This window comes from Brachyhypopomus gauderio, chromosome 21 (assembly GCF_052324685.1).
Source record: "Brachyhypopomus gauderio isolate BG-103 chromosome 21, BGAUD_0.2, whole genome shotgun sequence".
Classification (NCBI taxonomy): Eukaryota; Metazoa; Chordata; class Actinopteri; order Gymnotiformes; family Hypopomidae; genus Brachyhypopomus; species Brachyhypopomus gauderio.
Genome location: NC_135231.1, coordinates 5,162,681 through 5,182,453, shown reverse-complemented (window position 1 = coordinate 5,182,453; position 19,773 = coordinate 5,162,681). Strand labels below are relative to the sequence as shown.

The following is a 19,773-nucleotide window of genomic DNA, read 5'->3' as shown; positions in this document are numbered from 1 at the left end:
AAAGTTTTTAAGGCTAAGTGAGCAATTTAATATGCTTTTTTATGTTTACACAGGAAACCATGTGCATTTTTGTCTATGTACAAGTACAGTACATACAGTAGATATACTGCATGTTGCACAAATGTAACTGCAGAGGGATTTTCTATTTCCTACTGGCGTCTTTTCTCCTAGTAATTGGAGAGAGGCCTTCACTTCTCCTTGCCAGCATTCCACCTGCCTGATATGGGCAAAGCAGACCTCAGGGGGGGTGTGGGGGGGTTGCAGGGCCGTAACCAAACCCCTCTATGCGTGCGCGCACACACACACACTCCTAAGGTCCGTCCATCGGAGACTCTGCACAGGGGAGGAACTAGGCAGAGCAGCAGAAATCAAAAACACAGTTATATGAAGACTGAAGATGATTAACAGGGTTCAGAATCCTTGAGGAGCTTGAGCAGGGCACACACACACACACACCTGTGTTGTACCCTCACACCTCCTAGAGAATCATGTCTGTTCCACTGGACCTGAGCTCCTTCCACAAGGATGTTTCGTTGGACACGCTGGAGAAGCAGCTAATCTGCCCCATCTGCCTGGAGGTGTTCACCAAGCCCGTGGTCATACTGCCCTGCGAGCACAACCTGTGTCGCAAGTGTGCCAACGAACTCTACCAGGTGAGCTCTTGGTCCGAGCGCTGCCTCCGCTCAATGGGAGCACATATGTTTGCGTACCGAGGCAAGCGTATTTTAAGAGCAGAGGTCAGTGTAACTGACACTTGGAAAGTGTATCAGTCTAATGACATAGAGACCGTCTTAACTGGGAATTTTTTTTTGTTTATTTAAAGGCCAAAACTAAACTCCAATGTTTAGCAGTGAAATTTTGGGAAAGGGTACAACGAACACTAGAGTGAGTTTTTAAACAGTTTCCTGGGCTGAGTTTATTTCATTGGCACGGTCAGTGTTACTACATTGTTCATCATTCCCAAGAATAGGGAAACACTGCAGTCACCTGTGCATTTCTGTGTTGGTCAGAGAGAGCGTGTTTATGTGCTCGCAAAAGCAGGTGCATAAGGCACTGCACATGCACTTGAGTACACAGCGTTTGCCATAACATATTTTCGAAGCCACACGTAGCAGTTGCAACATAAAGACATGTCAAAACACTTCTGGCTGATCACCATGAAAATGTGCAGATCCCTAACAGGTGTGAGGGCTATCGATGCCTAAACTCAGTCTGAAAGCCTCGGTGTAAATATAGTATACGCCCTACATTTGCTGCCTTTGAGCTGGAATAATCTCTTACGGAACAGACAATGGACAGTGTGATTTAAATGTGAAGCCGCCATGTCACAGCAATCTCTGGATTTTGGCTCACGTCCATAGCTCAGGTAAACCCAGTCACCTCGACATTTGTACATTCATAATGTCTCATTAACAAACATCATAGGTGACTTACAGGATTATTGGAAGATTATTGTAAGACCTGCTGATTCTGAAGCTTTCCTACCATGCAGTTCTGAGGGTGCATTGTGGGTAATATAAGAAAGTAGTCAGGTAGGGGGTAGTGGTTCAGGGAGCAGGCTGCATTTCCTTGTTCATAAATGTGACAGTATGACACTGCAGGTACTCTCGGGCCAAAGCTGCTCAGTTGATCCTGCTGACTGAGGGAAAGAAAATGAATGTTGGGCTGCCAATGTGAGGGTAGTGAAAATAGCCACCCAGTTCAGTCTTAGTAATGCGTTTAGAGCTGTAACTGTTGATCCTGCTCTGGCAAGCTTGATTCAATTATTTGGTTAATTACTATAAGATTGAACCAGTATTTAACAAATAGACTAGCACAGGTTATATACTGTGCACTATTCTGGCCATACAGGACTTGCAGTGTGCAGCTCTGAGCAGGGACTTTGATTTCCTTTCAACCCATATTCCTCAGCTGCTGGAGCCTTTTAAAGAGCAGGACTATTTCAGGATAGCGACTGGGACTCCCTCTCCCTTACATCCACTCCACATCATGGCTTCCTTTGCTTTCTCTCTTTACCTCAGAGACAAAGAAACAACTGCAAGTGACCTGTCTTTATCTGGAATCTATATCAACACTACCGAGAAACACGTGTTTACAGAAGTGTTCTTGCATTGCCATATCAGTGATGAGTCAGAAATAGAAGGCTGGCCCCAAGGGGATTTCTGTAAAGTTATGCATTATACATTCCCTTAGCAAGAGAAGATGAATCTGAAGCAAATGGTGGTCATAAGTAAAATATCCGCTAATTTGTGTTCCAAAAGTGACTCTGAACGATATTACTCCTGTACCAATGAGTCCTGCCATCTTTACAAGAAAGCAAAACACTAATTATAATGAAGTTCTTACGCAGTCAGCTTGAACTTCTCAAAAGCCGTTCCCAGCAGCCCGACGGTCCTTAATAAGCTTTTCTCGAAAATTTGATCCCAAGGGCAAGTTGATAATGGTAATATTGGATAAGTGGATAATAACATGATAGGAACGGCATGCTGAGTGAGAGGGTGTAGCCATCTCTGTTCCAGGTTGGGATTGGAGGCCACTTTCGCTGCCCATCCTGTCGACGTGAAGTTGTTTTGGACCGTCACGGGGTATATGGACTCCAGCGAAACTTACTAGTGGAAAATATAATTGATGTCTACAAGCAAACATATGAAAGGTCAGAAATGAATCACCATATCTCATTAAATATGACATTTCAAACACAGTCCATCCCTTGGACAAATTATTTTGTCTGAGAAGCTTGTACTTTCAATTAACCTTTAGGTATACACTACAAGCTTTTAAACATGCTGTTTTTCATAATATTTCAGTGTTTTTTGTCTATGTTTTGAATCTTTTTTTTTTAGATTTTTATTTTGTAGCAATTCTGTATGTCTTTAGCTATAGGCCTTCACCAAAACCACTGGCACAAATAACCTGTGAGGTGCACGATGGGGAAAAACTCAACATTTACTGCATCACCTGTCAGGTCCCCACCTGCTCACTGTGTAAAGTGTTTGGGGCACATAGCAGCTGCCAAGTGGCTCCTCTACCTGATGTCTATCAGCAACAGAAGGTAAGACTGGCCTGAGTATGAAAGATGCTATTGTTCATGAAAAAATATTACAGCAACACAAACCTGTGTAGCTTGTAAACATTCAGGGAAGTCACGGATTAATATTCCGTATGCTGGTTTTATTTTATAGGCTGAGCTAAATGAAGGGATTGGAACCTTGGTTGCCAGTAATGGACAAATCCAAGCTTGTATAAATAATCTTGAGGAAATCTGTAGGAACATTGAGGTTTGACTTGGCCGTACTTTGATTACACCATATGATGCCAAAACATCTAATGTCTAAATTCTGATATCGGTTCACTGTCTCATTGCATGTTTTAAAGAAGAATAGTGTACTAATAATGTAATGTATTATATTGTGTAAGAATATGTTCAACCCTAACAGGAGAATGGGCAAAACCAGAAGGAGATACTGTGTGAGAAATTTGATCGGTTGCTTGGCATTTTGGAAGAGAGACGTAAGATCATGATGCAGCAAATTACATGTGAGCAGGATGAAAAGGCTACCTGGGTCAGAAGCCTGGTACACACCTACAGTGAACATGTGGACACCAACTCAAAGCTGGTTCAGACAGCCATGAGCGCCATGGAAGAGCCAGAGATGGCATCGTTTCTACAGGTACTCAAATATTTGTGTAGCAACATTCGTGTTCCTTAAAATTCTAGACAAGCCCTACTATATTTCCTATTATATTGATTATTGAATGTAATAGTTTTCTTGCTTTCTTGTAGACCTCTAAAAGCCTTATTGAAAAGTAAGTGCCTACTTGTGTAGTCGTCAGCAGATCTTATTCTATTGCAATTCATCATTTTCTTCAGCCATATTTCCTTTTACATCATACTTTTTTCTTCTCTTTAAAGGGTCACCAAGGCAACTGATTACATCCCAATGGAGACAACAGTGCCTGGATATGAAAACATGGAACACTATAAGGTTGATTTCAATGCAGAGGAAAATGCTCTCTACCAGCTGGACTTCATCAAAGGTGAGCCATGAATGACCAGGAATATGGATTTTTAGTCAAACATCTTATTTTATTGTTTTATCATAAAGGGGAGAATAATGCTTGTACTAATTGCCCTATAGCTGAAGAGGAGGTTCAGGATACTCCAGATCCTGAACCAGAACCAGATCCTGAGTCAGAGCCTGAGCTAGATCCAGAATCTGAAAGTAAGCCTGACCCTGCCCCTGACTCTGAACCTGAACCTGAACCTGAAACTGAAACTGAACTGGAACCAGTGTTCAGACTGAATACAAAGAACTCTGATCAAGATCAAGAACTTAAGACAGTAAGCCAGGAAATAAAGGGGGTTGTGTCTGAGACAAGGGAGGATCCCCAACCACAAGAGGAGAGTCATGCAGAAACAAAAGAAAATGTCCTGTGTGAAAAAAGCTGGTGGAACACCCAACAGGTATAGTCAGTCTCCTTGTAGCTCACTTGCATTTCAATATTATTATTAGAAATATGCACATAGCTTCTGCATCACTGAAACAATTATTGGTTCAGCCTCAAACATGTATTGCCCTATATTCCATTCTACATTGGCAAGCATATTCCAATTTCCATTACTACCTCCAAGGGCATGTCATCATTAGGATGCGAAGGGCATGATTCAGGTGAGGCTGGAGAAGAGACCAAGTTCTACCCCACCTGGTACAAACCCTACAGGCAAATGCTGTATTCAGACCAAGCAAGACCAAGTGATGCTTTGGAAGATCCTTACCTAGCATCACTTCTAGTGGGGGAATCTTCATTTCAACACCTATTCCAGCTGCCACATACACTCCTGTCCATGCAGATGGATGGTAGCTTGATGCCTGTGGCCACTGAGAACCATAAATGCCTGGGTGACCGAGATAGTGCCCAATGTCATGGGTCAGAGGTTGAGAAGAATATATCTGATTTGCAGGAAGGGCCTGTCAATATGGATAGGGTCACTTCTATATGTCCGCCGGTTAGTTTCAATAGATCATGGACACTAAATAGTCACTATATTAGCTTACATTGTCATCTTGCTTCTCTTCTTCCTCCAGTAACACCTGCATTATGACCATCACCTTTTTACAAAGCTTCTTTTTTAAGGAATGGACCTCACTTTCTCCTAAAGTCAAAGTCAATTTTATTTATATAGAGCTTTTTACAACACATGTTGGTAGAAGGATGTAACCAGGATACAAATTCAGGTTAAATATGTGAACATCAATTTAATCAAACATATATATCGCACATGTGCCAGTGATATAGCATATGGAGCATATGGAGCATATGGCTCCAGCAGGCTTATGTATAGCAGCATAACTAAAGGGAGGGGCCTGAAGGTGACCACAGTCTTGAGTTCTCACTGATCCATTCCTTTCCACCTAAATTATTATCACAACTATAGTGAACGCATGACATGGCTGGATGACAGTGTCAACACCTCAGATTACCAGAAGACTCAATGACTGGGGGCCCCTGAGCTCCACACCTTCATATTAAATAGTTGAGTCTTAAGTCTAGATTTAAAGATTGGAACTGTGCCAGAATCTTGGATTGGCACTGGAAGACTATTCCATAACTGAGGGGCTTTAAAGGAGAAGGCTCTGCCTCCGACTGTAATCTTGTTAAGAGAATTCCTGCATTTTGAGAGGACAGTAAGCGAGATAAGTTATAGTATACAATGGGATCACTCAGATATTGTAGAGCAAGACCATTTAACACCTTATAGGTCAACAGAAGAATTAAAAAATCACTTCAATATTTAATCAGAAGCCAGTACAACACCAAGAGAGTAGAATTAATGTGATCGAATTTTCTAGCCCTAGTTAGGATTCTGGCTGCAGCATTCTGTACAAATTAGACTTTGTGTTTTTTTCTAAGCAGAGAACTTCATAGAACCTAAATATGTGACTTGAGAAAATCTTTGAGCACTGAACACCTTAGATTGTATTTGGAGAACAGCTGACAAGCCCTATGCTGTTTGGGAGAAAGCGATCACGGCAGTCTCTGGGAATATGGAGAATTTAATAGATAAAGTGCACAATACAAAACATGTGACATAATCCAAATGAAGGATGCAATAACCAGCTGTCAACTGGTACAAAGACAAAACATATATAGACAGACAAACGACCCTCAGGTATCTGGTTCCCTAATGGGCCACGCCCACCTGAGGGACGATTGCATAGCAACAAGACAACAGATTACTGCTGCTGTTGAAGGGGTGACAGCGTCCTTTCCTTTTCCTCATATTGTTTTGTACAGCAGTGTGTGCTTGTCTCCATTTTCACCTTCATCTCTCCTCAGGCCATCACCCTTGTGTTTTACGTGCTGGCCTTTCTGGTCATCCTCCAGAGGGTATGGGGGAGCATTCAGTGTATCCTTTGCATATAGCACTGCTGGGAAAGTACAGCTTCCAGGTACTAGCCTAATAATAACATATGGACAATTTTATTACCACTGCATTTTGTATAAACACATTCACTTACATCAACTGTAGTGATCTTAATTCACCTGTAAATGTAAGCAAATTTTGAATGTGTGCATACCACTGTAAGTTCAAATTGATGTTTTAATGGAAGATAATTGTAGATGGCTATTGAGTACACATGTTCAATTTTGGAGCATATTAGCAAGTCAACAAGTTGGCACAACCTACAACTTGTGCCAACATGACCAACACTAACTTAAAAAATAGTAACTTCACAAGAAACTTAATAGTTTGAAGAATCAGCCTAAAGTATTTTAGTGAAAACACAGTATTACAATAAGCCTTTATAGTCCCTCACCCAGAAAAAGAAAGAAATAGAGTAGGAAGAAAAGACAGAAAGATAAAAAAAATTAACTTAGGGTTAGTATTCAGTGTGTATTTCCTCTCTCGTTTTCCAGGGTGAACCCTGCTCAGTGGGAGCCCAGGACAGCATAGAGATGGAGCAAAGCACTGATAAATCCTTTCACAACAGCTCTGATGCTCTCAGTGCTAGGGAGACAGAGACAGGCAGGCAGACAGACAGTTAGTCAGGTAGGTAGTCAGAAAACCTGACACTTCATGGTAGGGTAGATTTCCTGCTTCTAGTGCAGTTATTCAAATCCATAGAATCAATAAGTCATATTTGCATTTTTAAGGTACCCTAGAATCAGTTTATTTAGTATTTTTAATTGTTCTCTGATGTCTATATGTAAAAGGTATGTGATGTTGGTCAGATAAAAAATCTCAGCAACAAATAAATTTAAATGATGGAGCATCCAAGTGTTGCTATATTTTTTATCTATACACATGCAGGTCAGAGTAGATGTTACTAAAATACATTATGTACAATATATTACAGAATATGATCATATTCTGTACATTTGTGCAAAAAAGCATATGTTACAGAGATGTTGCTATAGATTGATTGGTTAATTTAAGTTTTAAAGTTAAAGTCCAAAGTGTCCACTGCGTTGAGCAACATCTGATGAGACATACAGCTTTGAGGAAAAAGCTGTTAGCATGTCTGGTTGTGCTGGTTTTGATGGCCCTGAACCTACTACCAGAGGGAAATGTCTGGAAGAGGTGATGCTGGATTTCAATTTGAAGGAGGTGACAACATTGTTTGAGGTTCATGGTTAATCAGTTCCATGTGCTGAACTCTCCATATTCAATTAACCCCAGGTGAATACAGTTTTCCAGTGTAATGTGAACTGATAAGCACCCATTTCACACTTTCAAAGTCAGCACTAGAGCTGTAGGTGTGACAGTATTCCTGGAAGCAGTTATACATCTATCATCATGTGCTCTAATGGCCTCCAACAGACTGCAGCTGCAGAGACCTCAGTGGTGGGACCCACAGCTCTCCTCCTGTCAATGTCAGTCTTCTCGTCTCAGCTTTTCCTGGATTAATCCTCTCGCCAAGAAGAAGTAATCATGTCACTCGGTGAAAAGCTCTCAGGCCCAGGACACTTTGGTGCAAAGGTCCAAAAAATAGGAGCTTTACCTCTAAGAAATTCCTGGTAATACCCCAGGCACCACTGACATTTTTAATAATTGTCAGCAAAAATATTAGTAGACAGTGTTTAAGTCTTAAGTTCTGCATTTTCCTCTGTTTGTGCCTGGATAAATGTCACTGTTGTCAACGTCCTATCTAATAACACCCCTTAGAAAAATTTAATAGATTTAGTATATAGTTTTATGGTGTATGGTTGTTGCAGGTTTTGCATTTATCAGACGGTTGGGGTCATTGCACTGCAGTTTTCTTTTTCTTTTTTAGTGCCTTTTTATTGCACACATATTATATTGACATATGAAAACAGAACATGTTCAATAAATGGATACCTGCCAGTTGTTTGCATTGTTTATTTATTACTTAGCAGAACAAAATGAAAGAATTCTGACCTCTGCAAAACCCAATAGGTTTATTCTGCTATGAAAGTAAATGAAGAAGGATCTGCATATTTAGCATCGGTCTACACTCTACCCACTCCATTAGAAACATTTTTTGACTGAATATACACTGCAGGGTTATGGTTAGAGACTATACGACATGCCATGCAGTTAGTATTAACAGTCCAGCAATCAACAATGTTCCATTATTGACTACAAGATCCATTGTAGTAGTAATAATAGGCCTTCCCCATCAGTGGTCCTGTGATCAGCTCAGTCGTCATTGAGTGGCACAGAAGATCTTACAACTTGCACATGCTTTAGTATAGCCTATAAAGTATATAACATGCAGACCTATGTCTATTTTATACGGACAGCTTGTTTCTCGAAAAGAATCCACGTTTCCCATTTTAACATTCACTTTGCAGCAGCGTGATTTTATGCAGCTCTTCGACGACCTGCTTAAAACGTCATCTAAACGCGCCGGAAACCCAAAGCTGCGCGGCCCACCGAGCTGAGCTGGCTGTGCACGTCTGGCGCCTGTGTAGAAAACCCGTCACGGATTTGTTGTTTTGGATGTTTTCGATACAGGTGAATTAGTGCCTCTGCCAAACGTATTTTTATATAACACTCAACGGAAAAATAATACGGTCAAGAGGCATATTTGAATAGGAAGATCTCGTTTTTTTCCGACGCCATGGATTCCGCCAGTCAAGGTAAATAGAACTTGAACAGTCTGTCGCTTACACCGCTGTTTAATTTCACATATTATTGTAATTAATTGTAGTGATTTTTGTGGCTGGTGATTTGATATTTGCCCGTAATTGTGCTTGCTGGCCCACGCGCAGTGACCGTTGAAGGAGAAAGCAGGGCAGAGTGTGCTATCAAATTACTCCAGTATAAGAAAAAACGGACCTTCGAAATCCAAGTTTATCTACGCACCGTGAACCTTTAATTCATGTTTGCACGTCGTATACTACATGCAAGCGAAGAAATGTTCGCTTTTTAATAACATCAAAGTTATTAAATAAAACAATGCATTTGGGTTTGTTTGTTTGGCACTGAAAGTTCGTATTATTCCGTAGCAGAAAAAACAATTTGTTGCATACAGTGTTGAAGCTGCGGTAGTCTCACGATGGCGACTGTATGACCGTGACTGGCAACAACTACACGCGTTTCCCGTGTCTTGTTTGTCCGTAATTTCCTGAGGGTGTGGCGAATAATCGATTATGTGATGCCAATTGACAACTAATCGGCAGTCTTGGTCCCGCCGCTGCATGTACACGCTGTCATCACACCTCGGTTGTATTAGTGGCAGGTTGAACTTGCTGATATGTCGTGTTCAACACACTGTGGTATTAATACTGCTTAATACTATTATAAATGTTCCATTTAAACGCGGCTCTGACCGAGCAGAACCGTGCCATTGTGGGCAGACCTGAATAACAAAGTCTCTGTGGGCGAAATTTATGAGGAGAAACTGCGAAAGGCAATGAGTCTATCAATGAATACAGTCTACTATAATTCATAGTGATCTTCACCACAGGAGAAATACTAACACGCTTGTTGTTGATGGTCTAAATAGTATTATTAAAGCTTTTTTATTTTGACTAACAAGGAACTGAATAGTCTGTAGACAATTTAGCAATAACATGAGCAACATAACATAGATATAACCTGCAAAACAAGAAAATATCCGTTTGTTTCCAAGCAAGTCTGAGAAGAATATCCCGCTCCTTCATCTTCCCTGTCTGCTGTTCTCTCTGTATTCCCCCCCCTTCCTCTCACAGACATCAATCTGAACTCTCCAAATAAAGCCCTGGGCTCTGGCTCCCTGACAGAGGTGCCAGCAGAGGGTGTCTCAGGTGGGGTGACTCCAGTAACACTCCCCCCAGGGCTTACAGAGGACGAGGCTGAAGAACTGAGGATTGAACTCACCAAGGTAAACCACACCAAATACACATTTCCGGTCCTACACATAGCAGTAGCTCTCAAAGATCTAGGCTAGTCTGAGCCCCAGTCCATGTGTGGCCCCCGCCTCTGCCACCTTTGCTGCAATTTGTGGCTTTTGATTGGTGTCGCTTAGGTTGGTATCCCCATCTTCACGTGTCCTTCAGGTAGAGGAGGAGATTCAGACCCTGCGTCAGGTTTTGCTGGCCAAAGAGCGACACGCGTCTGAGCTCAAACGCAAGTTGGGCCTCAGCCCCCTGAATGAACTCAAACAGAACATCTCCAAAGGCTGGCAGGACGTCCAGACCTCAAACGCGTGAGTTAGCCCCCCTCACACCCCCACCCTACCCTACTGCCCCCCCCCCCCTCACACCCCCACCCCCCCCCTCCTAACCAGTTTGCAGATGGGGTGGCTTCAAGGGAGTCCTGGAAGCCTTCTCCTGCTCGTTGAACTCATGCAAGCTAATTCCTACTGAAACTCATAGCACTCTTTGCCTAACTTGCAATCCTCACTGTGCTTCACAATATCTGAAATCAGTTTTTCTCGCCATCCATACTCCACATACAGAATTTAAATACAGGTATGAGCGCATTATGCTGAACACCTACCAGTTAAAAGCTTTCAGTGCTGTTGTTTTTATCTTCAGAACAGGCTGCTGCGTTGTGAGAGCTTTGGTGGGGGGTTGGTGTGAGTCAGGAGTGACTCACAGCTAATACTGCTGAGGCTAATTTAGATTGCGGCTCAAAGCAGTTGTACTTGAGTGCTATTATGACTTCACTTTCACAGACATAGTAGCTCTAACATAATGTTGCCCAGTGATTTGTAAAATAAATCAATAAATACCCATGTTAATTATGGGATGTCTTTAATGGGAACTTCTTCGTGCATTGTATGTGTAGCGAGAAGGGTTTTGTAGTGTGTGATGGATTTTGGTACACAGTTTTGATTTAAAAACCTAAGGAGAGGCCATCTCTCAGGGTTAGGCTCTGTGTGTGTGACTGCTGGCAGGCTACTTTGAAAACGTGGAACCACACTGAGTCTGCCGACAGCTCCAGTGGAGACGCTGGGCTCCTGAAGGGTCTCGGACAGTGCGTAACCCCTGTGTGTTTGTAGCAATGTGAGAACGGTAGAGACGTTGGGCCAGTGAAGCAGGGAGAGTAGAGAATGTCTGGGCTGGGTCTGTCGCATTCGCTGTGTATTTGCTCAGATCCCTCTCACTGCCGTGCTGACCGCTGCACCTGGACTGTCTGCTTTAGCAAGACAAGCTGCATCTCCACATCTCTAAATGGAAACTCCACTACAACAGGGACAGGGTTGATCCCTTCTTTCTTTGAACTGTTTAATGGCCAGTGATGAAGCAAGTGGTATTCATATCTATCTGATCTACATTTGTTCCTGTTATTAGTAGAGACACCCATGTAGAGTTGGTTAATGGAGAAGTTTGCAGTACAGTGAAAATCTGATTTGAGAAATGGTACAGTTGTATTATTGGGGGTATCGTGCCTGGAACTTCTGGAGATTAAGTGCCTTCTGCTGTGGTACAGGTGGCAGTAGCAGTTTTTTAAACTATGCTGTTACAATTGTTGGGTGGTATTATGCTACTGTTATGCTATGACTTTATCATGATTGTTTTTATAAGATTGCTTGGTTAATGACATTGTAATATTAAATGTAAGTGAGGAGATTGCCACAAGCCAAAAAAGTTGCATAGATTTGATTCAGGCATTGGGGCTTCTGTACATTTCGTGTGATGGGAGATGTTTTATGTGCTCTGTGTGCTGGGGTCTCCCAGAGCTCAGACACTCTATGCCAGCACAGCCTATTACGGGAGCCTCCGTCGTGTCCCGAGACAAAGACCCGAGACAAAGGCCCCGGTGTTCTTCCTCTCCTCAGTCCTAGTGGGTGTCTGAACCTCTGACATGTCACCTGCCCCAGATCATTTCTAGTTTTTACTCCTCTGCCTCATGGCTTCATCTGAAGCTGATGATCTTCTGTTGAATTCCTACCAAGTAGACAGACTTTCATTCTTTATGATTAACATTTTTAGTCCTCGTTTTGCTTTAGTTTGTTCGAGAGTTGGGCACAAGCATGGAAACACCAGTAATAACAACCTGGATTGGTGTTTGTCTGATGGGCGGCTTCAGACCTCCTTGTCTTCTGCGTTTCAGACGAATCGTAGTGCAGCAGTGGGTATAGGAGGACATGGTCCCAGTGGTAGATGGGGCAGGGTCGCAAAAGAAGGACAGACTTGTGTTGTATTGCTAGGTGCAAGATTCCTGGGTTCTCTCTCTTTCTGTCTGTGTCTCTCTGTCTGTGTCTCTCTCTCTCTCTCTCTCTCTCACCTACCTACCTATATGGAATGCACAAAAAAAGTGTAAAATTCCTGCACATTTACGTTTTTCTTTTTTTTAACTCTGACTTTGAACCAGTGATTTTTCAGTTTCAAAAGTAGTTTCCTCTATTGACATAATATTGTCTCCAATTTCTTCATTCAGTAGTTTGGTAGATTTATTTGCTACAACCCCACCCCCTCCGAAAACACCAATAATAATTGTATTTATCTGAATTATTTTTAGTTATCGTACTTGAATGGCTGGGGTAGCTGCCAGCTACATGGGCCTAACTATATGAACCCCATGAATCGAGCCAATTCCCACATAACATCCAGAAGGACTTGAAACAGTGCAGGTTTGGCCATGGACCAGATCAGAGGCGAGTCCTGCACTTGTAGGGAAAATGCCTTTTTATTTATTGGTTTTTTATTTTCATTTTTAGATATTTTACAATTACATCTGCTATTTTGCCTACACTGTTTAAATAAATAGTGCTTTGAATCTTTATTTAAATGCGTGTTTGTGTGTGTGTCTGTGTGTAAACAGCCTGATGGGGTACAGGGCTGTACGAGAAATCTTCCTCTTCCTTCTTAAATCACACAGCGCCCAACAGCCCGGGCACGACACACAGTGGAACGGTTCATTAAGCAACAATAATTGCTTATTCCTGTCATTTAAGGCTCCCAAAATATGATAATTCCCTGTTTTTAAAAAAGAGAGAGAAATGATGGTGCCAGTTATAAGGTGGGTACTAAATAATGGTGTTCCATGTTCCGGTGCAGCTTATTTGGTGTTGAGCGAAGCAGGTGTGTAGGTGTATGTTCAGTGGTGGCTCAACACAGTCTGCAGACACCCAGCCAAGAGGGCTTTGCAATTGAACCTGCGAGCATTGACGCGAGCTTCCCGACACGCCGTTTCCCACGCTCGGAGCGCCCCTACGCATGCCGTCATGTTTCGTGTCTCCGAATCCATCTGCCATTGTGTGCAGACACGTTTACAAACGGCCCCTTTTATCGCACACGACTGCACAAGCATTACTGACGCACAGTAGGTTTTTCACAGCACTTTGCTTTGCTGTTGTTTTTTAATATATGCATTAACCTTTGTCTTCAGGTGACTTTTAGAGTCCGTGTGATGTTTGAATGCTTGCGTTTGGACCCCATCCATAATGTGCTAACGTGTCCCTTTGATGATGTTGCCTAACTCATGCATGTCTTTCGCTCTCGTCTTCATCCGTGGTTGTAAGAGTAGAAATATGAACGTGTTCACCTTGTTTGTTTGTAGATATCTTTCAGCCTCCGCCACTCTGGATGACATTACCCACTCTGACGTGTGAGTTGTCTTTGATTCTTTCTGCTCTTTTCGGTTTTTGTTTTCTTCGTTTCTTTGAGTTTCTACCCACACTGCTTTGCTGTGTTCTTTGTTCTCATGTTTTAGCGTAGCTAGGTGGCGCTGCCGTGTCATTGCTGCTAACCATGTCGGGCTTGTTTTAACTGCTCATTCATAGACCCGTTGCGTAGTGTGTGTTCCAGCACATGGGTGTGAATGCTTGGGTGGGTTGCACATGGGTTTGTCTGTTTGCTCGGTTTCTTTGGCTTGGAATTCAACAACTTTATGCCTCCTGCTGAGTGGGGTATTGCCCTGCTGAGTGGGGTATTGCCCTGCTGAGTCCGTATCGTCCCCCTGTGAGCATAAAGGGCCACGTTCCAGTCATCCCAGAGACACCATGTGCAAAACTCACATTGACCCACGTTCACTCTTTTCTTTTTCTCCGTCTCATCACTCATCCGTGACTCCCTTGCTCCCCTGTTGCTCTCCGACCCCCCACCACCCCACTCCCACCCACTCTCGCAGGTACAAGAAGACTCAGGAAACACTGTCTCAGGCAGGACAGAAGACCTCTGCGGCCTTCACCACCATGGGCTCTGCTATCAGCAGGAAACTGGGAGACATGAGGTAAACCTTGGGCCAAAATGGCTCCAACCTCCCTTGGTTTTTCGGGCGCGTATCATTCCTGACGCATGACCTCATCCCGCAGCCCCGTCCATCCCCCTGTGCGTCGGCCTAGCGTTAGCGCTCGCCTCGGCTGCCTGTGCCGTCAGCATCATGTTGTGTTCGTGCCGTGATCCGTTAGCGCCCTAAGGGCGTGCCGCACACTCCTGCCGTCCATCAGCGCGTCTCCTGTAGCTGCAGCTGATCGTTGGTCTGCTCTGCTTCCTTCCTGCCCCATGCCGCCGACCCTGGACCTTCCGTGCTTTGTTCTGCATTTTCATATCGCTCATCTCTGCAGCCATGGTGTCGCGTTTCATTTCATCAGCCAATATGTGATGGGCAGGCTAGTGACCGATCTTCAGGCTCAGGGTTTGAATTTCCAAATGAAATCGGCCTCCTCTGATCTCTTGTTTACTTAAAGCTATCCATGACTCTATGAAAGATGTATTTTAGGAGTTAGAAAACCCACACATAGTTACTTTTTTTGTACACGTTCCCTATCCATTACTCCCACACCCATACAGCACAAATACACACAAAGGGGTGTGTGTGTGTCCGTGACCGACCGTAGGGAGGTTGAAGACATGCTGGACTATGACCTGCCTCTGCTTTAGTCTGCGTAGCTCGTGCACTCCCCATGCTGTGGTGTTTCGACATGACGTTCCTGTACGCTAGTTGGTATCAAAGCCCTATCGGGCCACACAGTCTCCAGTACAATGCTCTAAAGTAAATACTGCATTTACCCCATCAATAGCTCTCGGTCTATTAATATCTCTAATGGCCAGAGAGTCTTTGTTAAATGGCCAGATCTGGAGTTGCATTTCATATTTTTTTATTTTTTATTTTATCCTGTAGTCATATTTTTACATTATGTTTCAGTCATGGCTGCCTTGCCATTTGTCTGAATGTTCCACCACTTGTATTTATTCTATTTCATCATATCCATTTACTCCAGTTCATTGATCATAGCCATCATTCCATTCCTGACAATAGTTAAAAGTTAAAAGTTTCGGTGGGGGGGGGGGGGGGGGGGGTGTATTGGGTTTGCTACATTGCCTACAGTAAAACAAGTCAGCCATGATGTGAGGTAAGTGGTATGAATGCTGGTACGTTGTATCTGCAGTTTGAGTTTTTGTTTCCCTGCTTGCTCTGGTCTTGCCTGATGCTTGTTGCTCACCCTGATTGGTTTTGCATTCCTCCTTTTTCTTTAAATTGCTGCACCTGATTGGCCCAACAGAGCTCTGCCTTTCTCTAACTCCTTTGGGTAAGACTGATCAGAGCTTTAATTCATCATTTAAAACGTGACCAATAGTACATCATTGATCGCTGTGTGAATATTCCAGATGATATGTGATGTAGTAATGGAGTGTGTATGGTAAAAGCTTAGTCAATAAGGGCGTGAGTCACTGTATTACATTGCTGACCAAGTTATAATTCATAAATGTTTTAATATCAATTCCTCTTTTCATTGGATCATTGTATATTGACCACTCTGCCCTTATGGTGGATATATTGCACGTATTAAATCAGCCAGAAAACACAGATGCTCAGTGTGCTGTATGAAGTAGTTTTGTATTTATTATGTGTATATTCAGTACACACACATAAGCACTGATCTGACTCTGCTGCCATTGCTGTGCTTGTCTTGTTGTGACGTCCCTGCTGGTTAACACTGGCACCTCTTGTCTCCCTTTAACGCGTTCGAAGTAGTAACTACTCCATCCGCCACTCCATAAGTATGCCAGTCATGAGGTAACGTATTTCAGTCCCCCAAACACTTCCTGTGTGGCTTGCCCCACTGCCCCAGAATTAAACAACCAACAACGTTATTAATGTAATGGCCTTCGGATTAGAAATGGTCAGTTATACCTTAAATGATTATGAAAGAAACAGGCAATACATGACTAACTACAACATTGCCTGAACATTAGTTACAGTGTTTGTCCTTTGAGCTTGAAAAGTGACGAAACCTATTTTACTATATGATTTCAAAAAAATTGTTAAACATAATGGTACTTGAGGGAACCTTAATGTAAAATAAAACCAATACACAGGACATGAAACAAGATGTTGATCTGTTCCTGTGCATGAAATCTATATATGTATGTGTGTGTATGTATGTGTGTTTTCTTTTTGACCATTCTGAACCTTTTTTTCTTTTCTTTTTTGCTCTTCTCGGAAATAACATTTTGTGTGCATTATTTTAACAGAAACTCCCAAACCTTCAAATCATTTGAAGACAAAGTTGGGAACCTCAAGGTGAGACGAGCCTTCACGTGACCTAGAGCTGTACTGTAATCTACGTTGACCTCACATTGATCTGCTCATGTGGCTGATGGACTGTTTGCTTGTGGGTCTAGTCCAAGGTGGTCGGCGGGAGGGCCAACGGCGGGGGCCTGCAGTCGCCGGAGTCCCCCAACCCCGCGCAAGACAACGCCCCCTTCTGAGGTTCTGTGGTCCGGGCCGCACGCTCCCTGGCCCCCTACAGCCACCATCGCTCCTCCCACCCCGGCTCCCGTCGGCCTCCCTCACACTCCTTCAGCTCCTCTCCCTCCTAAGGCTCGCATGTGCACGTGTACCTTCGCCACTCCATACAAAACACACACGCACACTCATTCTCTCTCTCTCTCTCTCTCTCTCTCTCTCTCTCTCTCTCTCTCTCTCTCCCCCCCCCCCCATATGCACACCACAGGTTATGTAACATACACTCATCCAAAAAGGGTTGTACAAAAAGAGAAAAAGTTAAATCATTTTGTATTATAAAGTATTTTACACAGCTTTGCATAATGTTTTTACATAACTTAATCTCTCTCTCTCTCTCTCTCATATATGAGTGAATACAGATAACTATATTTAAACTGTACTGCCGAGCACCACACAGATATGGTTAAGGAATAAAAGAGAGGAGACCCTATGTAAAACAGAGTGGGGAGAGACTGCTCACCATAGGAACTCACTGCAGTCTTCTAAGCTGCTGCTCATTGATTTGAGTCCTTTTATACTCAGAGTACAATGTGAAGCAAGGCTTTGCTGTACATTTGGTGAATGTCTAACCCTCTCTGTCTGCCTTATACTTTCTGTTGGTTTTTGCTGGTCAGGGCATGTGACATCAAGTTCATTTCCCCATAGTTTTTGGGCCTTGTTTCTTGGGTTGTGTTTGCGTGGCAGGTCAGAGGGGTTGTTTTGTTTATACTCCATGTAGGTTCGAATCCTCTTGCCTTTGCTTTGTGTCATTGCTTTGCCAGCGATCTGTGGCTATTCAAAGACCTTTTGCTGTTGAAACGAAGAGCTCTTTCACCAATTCACACTCACACTAACTCTCACTGTAGGTGTCACTATTGAACATGGCTCTTGCGTTAGCCTGCACTAACTCAACGTATACAACGCTGACTAAGACCAGCCGTGTCAAGCATTTATGTTATTAACATTAAGTTATAAAACTGCCGGTTTTAGCAGTTTTTTATGGTAGCACAGTCACTTTTTTAAAAACCAAGATCATGGGTAGATCATGTTATTGGCCAAATGTAGTTGTTTCCCCTCACCATATACCTCCTTTCTGTGTGTCAAATTACTTCAGTAGTTTACAACACATTATATGCTTGGCTAAAATTCAAGGGATTATGACAACAGTTTGCCAAAAATAAGTACAAATGCTGCCAGTAACAGTAGAGGAATGTGGCTATGGGAGTTTATTATGGCATTTAACGAGTAGGTGTCTGATCCTACTTATCAAGGGGAGGATGACAAACTGAATCAAACACAATTTCTGAGGGAAAGGTTAGAAAAGCTGCATATGTGTAAATGGGACTGGCTGACTGAGAATGCAAACACCATATAGCTTTAATGTAGGGATTGTAGTTTAGCTGTACAAAAGACAGGATTCAGTTTGAGATTGGTGGAATACTCATCATTTATGTTAATGTATGTGTTTGTATATCAATAAAGCATTCCTTCAAATGTTTTATTGTGCCTGGTGCTGTCATTTATCTTCTGTGGTGGAGATGTAATTAGACTTTTAAGTTACATCTATAGATGAAATTGTGATCATGTTTTCATAATACGTCTTTGTGAGTGTACTTGTGAGGAAGAGGAGTCTATATTCAGTCTATAAAACAGTTTATTGCAGTTGCCAAGACCCAAAAACTGCACAATTTTGGAAACCACTAACCCATGTAGCCTGTCTACTGACCTGGGGTGACACTCACTTAGGAATTCTAAAAACACTTTGCAAAACATTAAACACAGTTCTTCACATAAGACACATTCAAAACTGAAAACCATGTGTTTCTTTTGGAAAACACTGGCATGCAGCTGCTACACCCACCTAACAAAATTCAAACCCAGTCCTCACCGGTGGAAACACTTCTAGCTATTTTTTACCAATCCTTATACGGCAGAGCCTAATCTAAAGAGGCCACAAGTTCCAAATCTTGGTTTGCACATCAATGGAGTCCAATATTGCATAGAGATGATGATGAAGAGGACGAGCAACCATAACGGATGAGATCAGAGTCACTCTGGTTGACCATGTGGTCAACCATGTGTTGAATTTTCTGGCGGCAAAGGGTCCAACCTAATCTGTGCTGTTACGCTAGCATCATCCAGAGTTTTTGAAATGAGAGTAGATAAGTAGACCTGTCCTATATATACTGCATCATATTTTTGCACTACGCCTTGTTGGGGGATGAAGATGGCTACCCACCTCTGAGCAGAAAGAGACCATTGTCAATATGCTCAGAGCAAACAATAGCATACTTTTACGACAACTACATCAGCCCGCCACTACTGACAGCAGAGAGAGTGAGCCTGTCTGCATCTGGGCAAGTGACTGAATTTGCACAAGTATACTCTGCTATCCTCTCAAAGATGCATCATTCCAGTGTCCTGTGCAACTGGAATGTATACATTTTATACCTTCACACAGGAAGCTGGGTCTAAGCGACCCATTGTGTTCTCATTGACAACACCTGGGTCGCTTGTCTTAGTTCAGCTGACTACCTAAAGAGAAGCAACACTTCCAACACTTCTTTATTTTATTCTACCCTAGGCATGCATACTTGTGCCTCTAGGTGGCAGCATAGCATAATTACTGTAAAACATCAAAA

The 19,773-nt window shown here is 42.7% G+C and overlaps 2 protein-coding genes across 13 annotated transcripts; both read left to right on the top strand.

Moving 5' to 3' along the window:
• The first annotated feature begins 307 nt into the window (after positions 1 to 307).
• trim101 (tripartite motif containing 101) lies at positions 308 to 8,344 on the top strand. Of its 7 annotated transcripts, none has more exons than XR_013122734.1 (11): positions 308 to 653; positions 2,505 to 2,653; positions 2,878 to 3,052; positions 3,183 to 3,278; positions 3,438 to 3,671; positions 3,785 to 3,807; positions 3,914 to 4,038; positions 4,140 to 4,465; positions 6,340 to 6,409; positions 7,567 to 7,684; positions 7,826 to 8,344. XR_013122734.1 is itself a non-coding variant. In XM_076983886.1 (10 exons), exons 1-9 carry the CDS (start codon positions 489 to 491, stop codon positions 6,424 to 6,426), a joined length of 1,272 nt encoding a protein of 423 aa, XP_076840001.1. In that variant the 5' UTR covers positions 308 to 488; the 3' UTR covers positions 6,427 to 6,452; positions 6,922 to 8,344. The 7 variants fall into 7 exon arrangements, 4 of the variants coding, with proteins under 4 accessions (XP_076840001.1, XP_076839999.1, XP_076839998.1 ...); XR_013122733.1 differs by lacking the exon at positions 7,567 to 7,684 and adding an exon at positions 6,922 to 7,054 and having other exon boundaries at positions 6,340 to 6,452; XR_013122732.1 differs by having other exon boundaries at positions 6,340 to 6,452; positions 6,922 to 7,684.
• Positions 8,345 to 8,870: 526 nt separating this feature from the next.
• tpd52l2b (tpd52 like 2b) lies at positions 8,871 to 18,629 on the top strand. Of its 6 annotated transcripts, none has more exons than XM_076983890.1 (9): positions 8,871 to 9,108; positions 10,183 to 10,334; positions 10,510 to 10,658; positions 13,961 to 14,008; positions 14,531 to 14,632; positions 15,906 to 15,932; positions 16,379 to 16,420; positions 16,879 to 16,927; positions 17,029 to 18,629. In XM_076983890.1, the coding sequence occupies exons 1-9, from the start codon at positions 9,090 to 9,092 to the stop codon at positions 17,113 to 17,115; spliced, it is 675 nt and encodes a 224-aa protein (XP_076840005.1). In that variant the 5' UTR covers positions 8,871 to 9,089; the 3' UTR covers positions 17,116 to 18,629. The 6 variants fall into 6 exon arrangements, with proteins under 6 accessions (XP_076840005.1, XP_076840004.1, XP_076840007.1 ...); XM_076983889.1 differs by having other exon boundaries at positions 16,376 to 16,420; XM_076983892.1 differs by lacking the exon at positions 13,961 to 14,008.
• The last annotated feature ends 1,144 nt before the right edge of the window (positions 18,630 to 19,773 follow it).

Coding starts and splice junctions, on each gene's coding strand:
- trim101 (XM_076983883.1), top strand. CDS start 489: ATGTCTGTTCCACTGGACCTGAGCTCCTTCCACAAGGATGTTTCGTTG. Junction 3,672..3,784: donor AGATGGCATCGTTTCTACAG/GTACTCAAATAT, acceptor GCTTTCTTGTAG/ACCTCTAAAAGCCTTATTGA. Junction 4,466..6,339: donor GCTGGTGGAACACCCAACAG/GTATAGTCAGTC, acceptor ATCTCTCCTCAG/GCCATCACCCTTGTGTTTTA.
- tpd52l2b (XM_076983889.1), top strand. Junction 10,335..10,509: donor TGAGGATTGAACTCACCAAG/GTAAACCACACC, acceptor CGTGTCCTTCAG/GTAGAGGAGGAGATTCAGAC. Junction 15,933..16,375: donor CCTTTCTCTAACTCCTTTGG/GTAAGACTGATC, acceptor ACGCGTTCGAAG/TAGTAACTACTCCATCCGCC.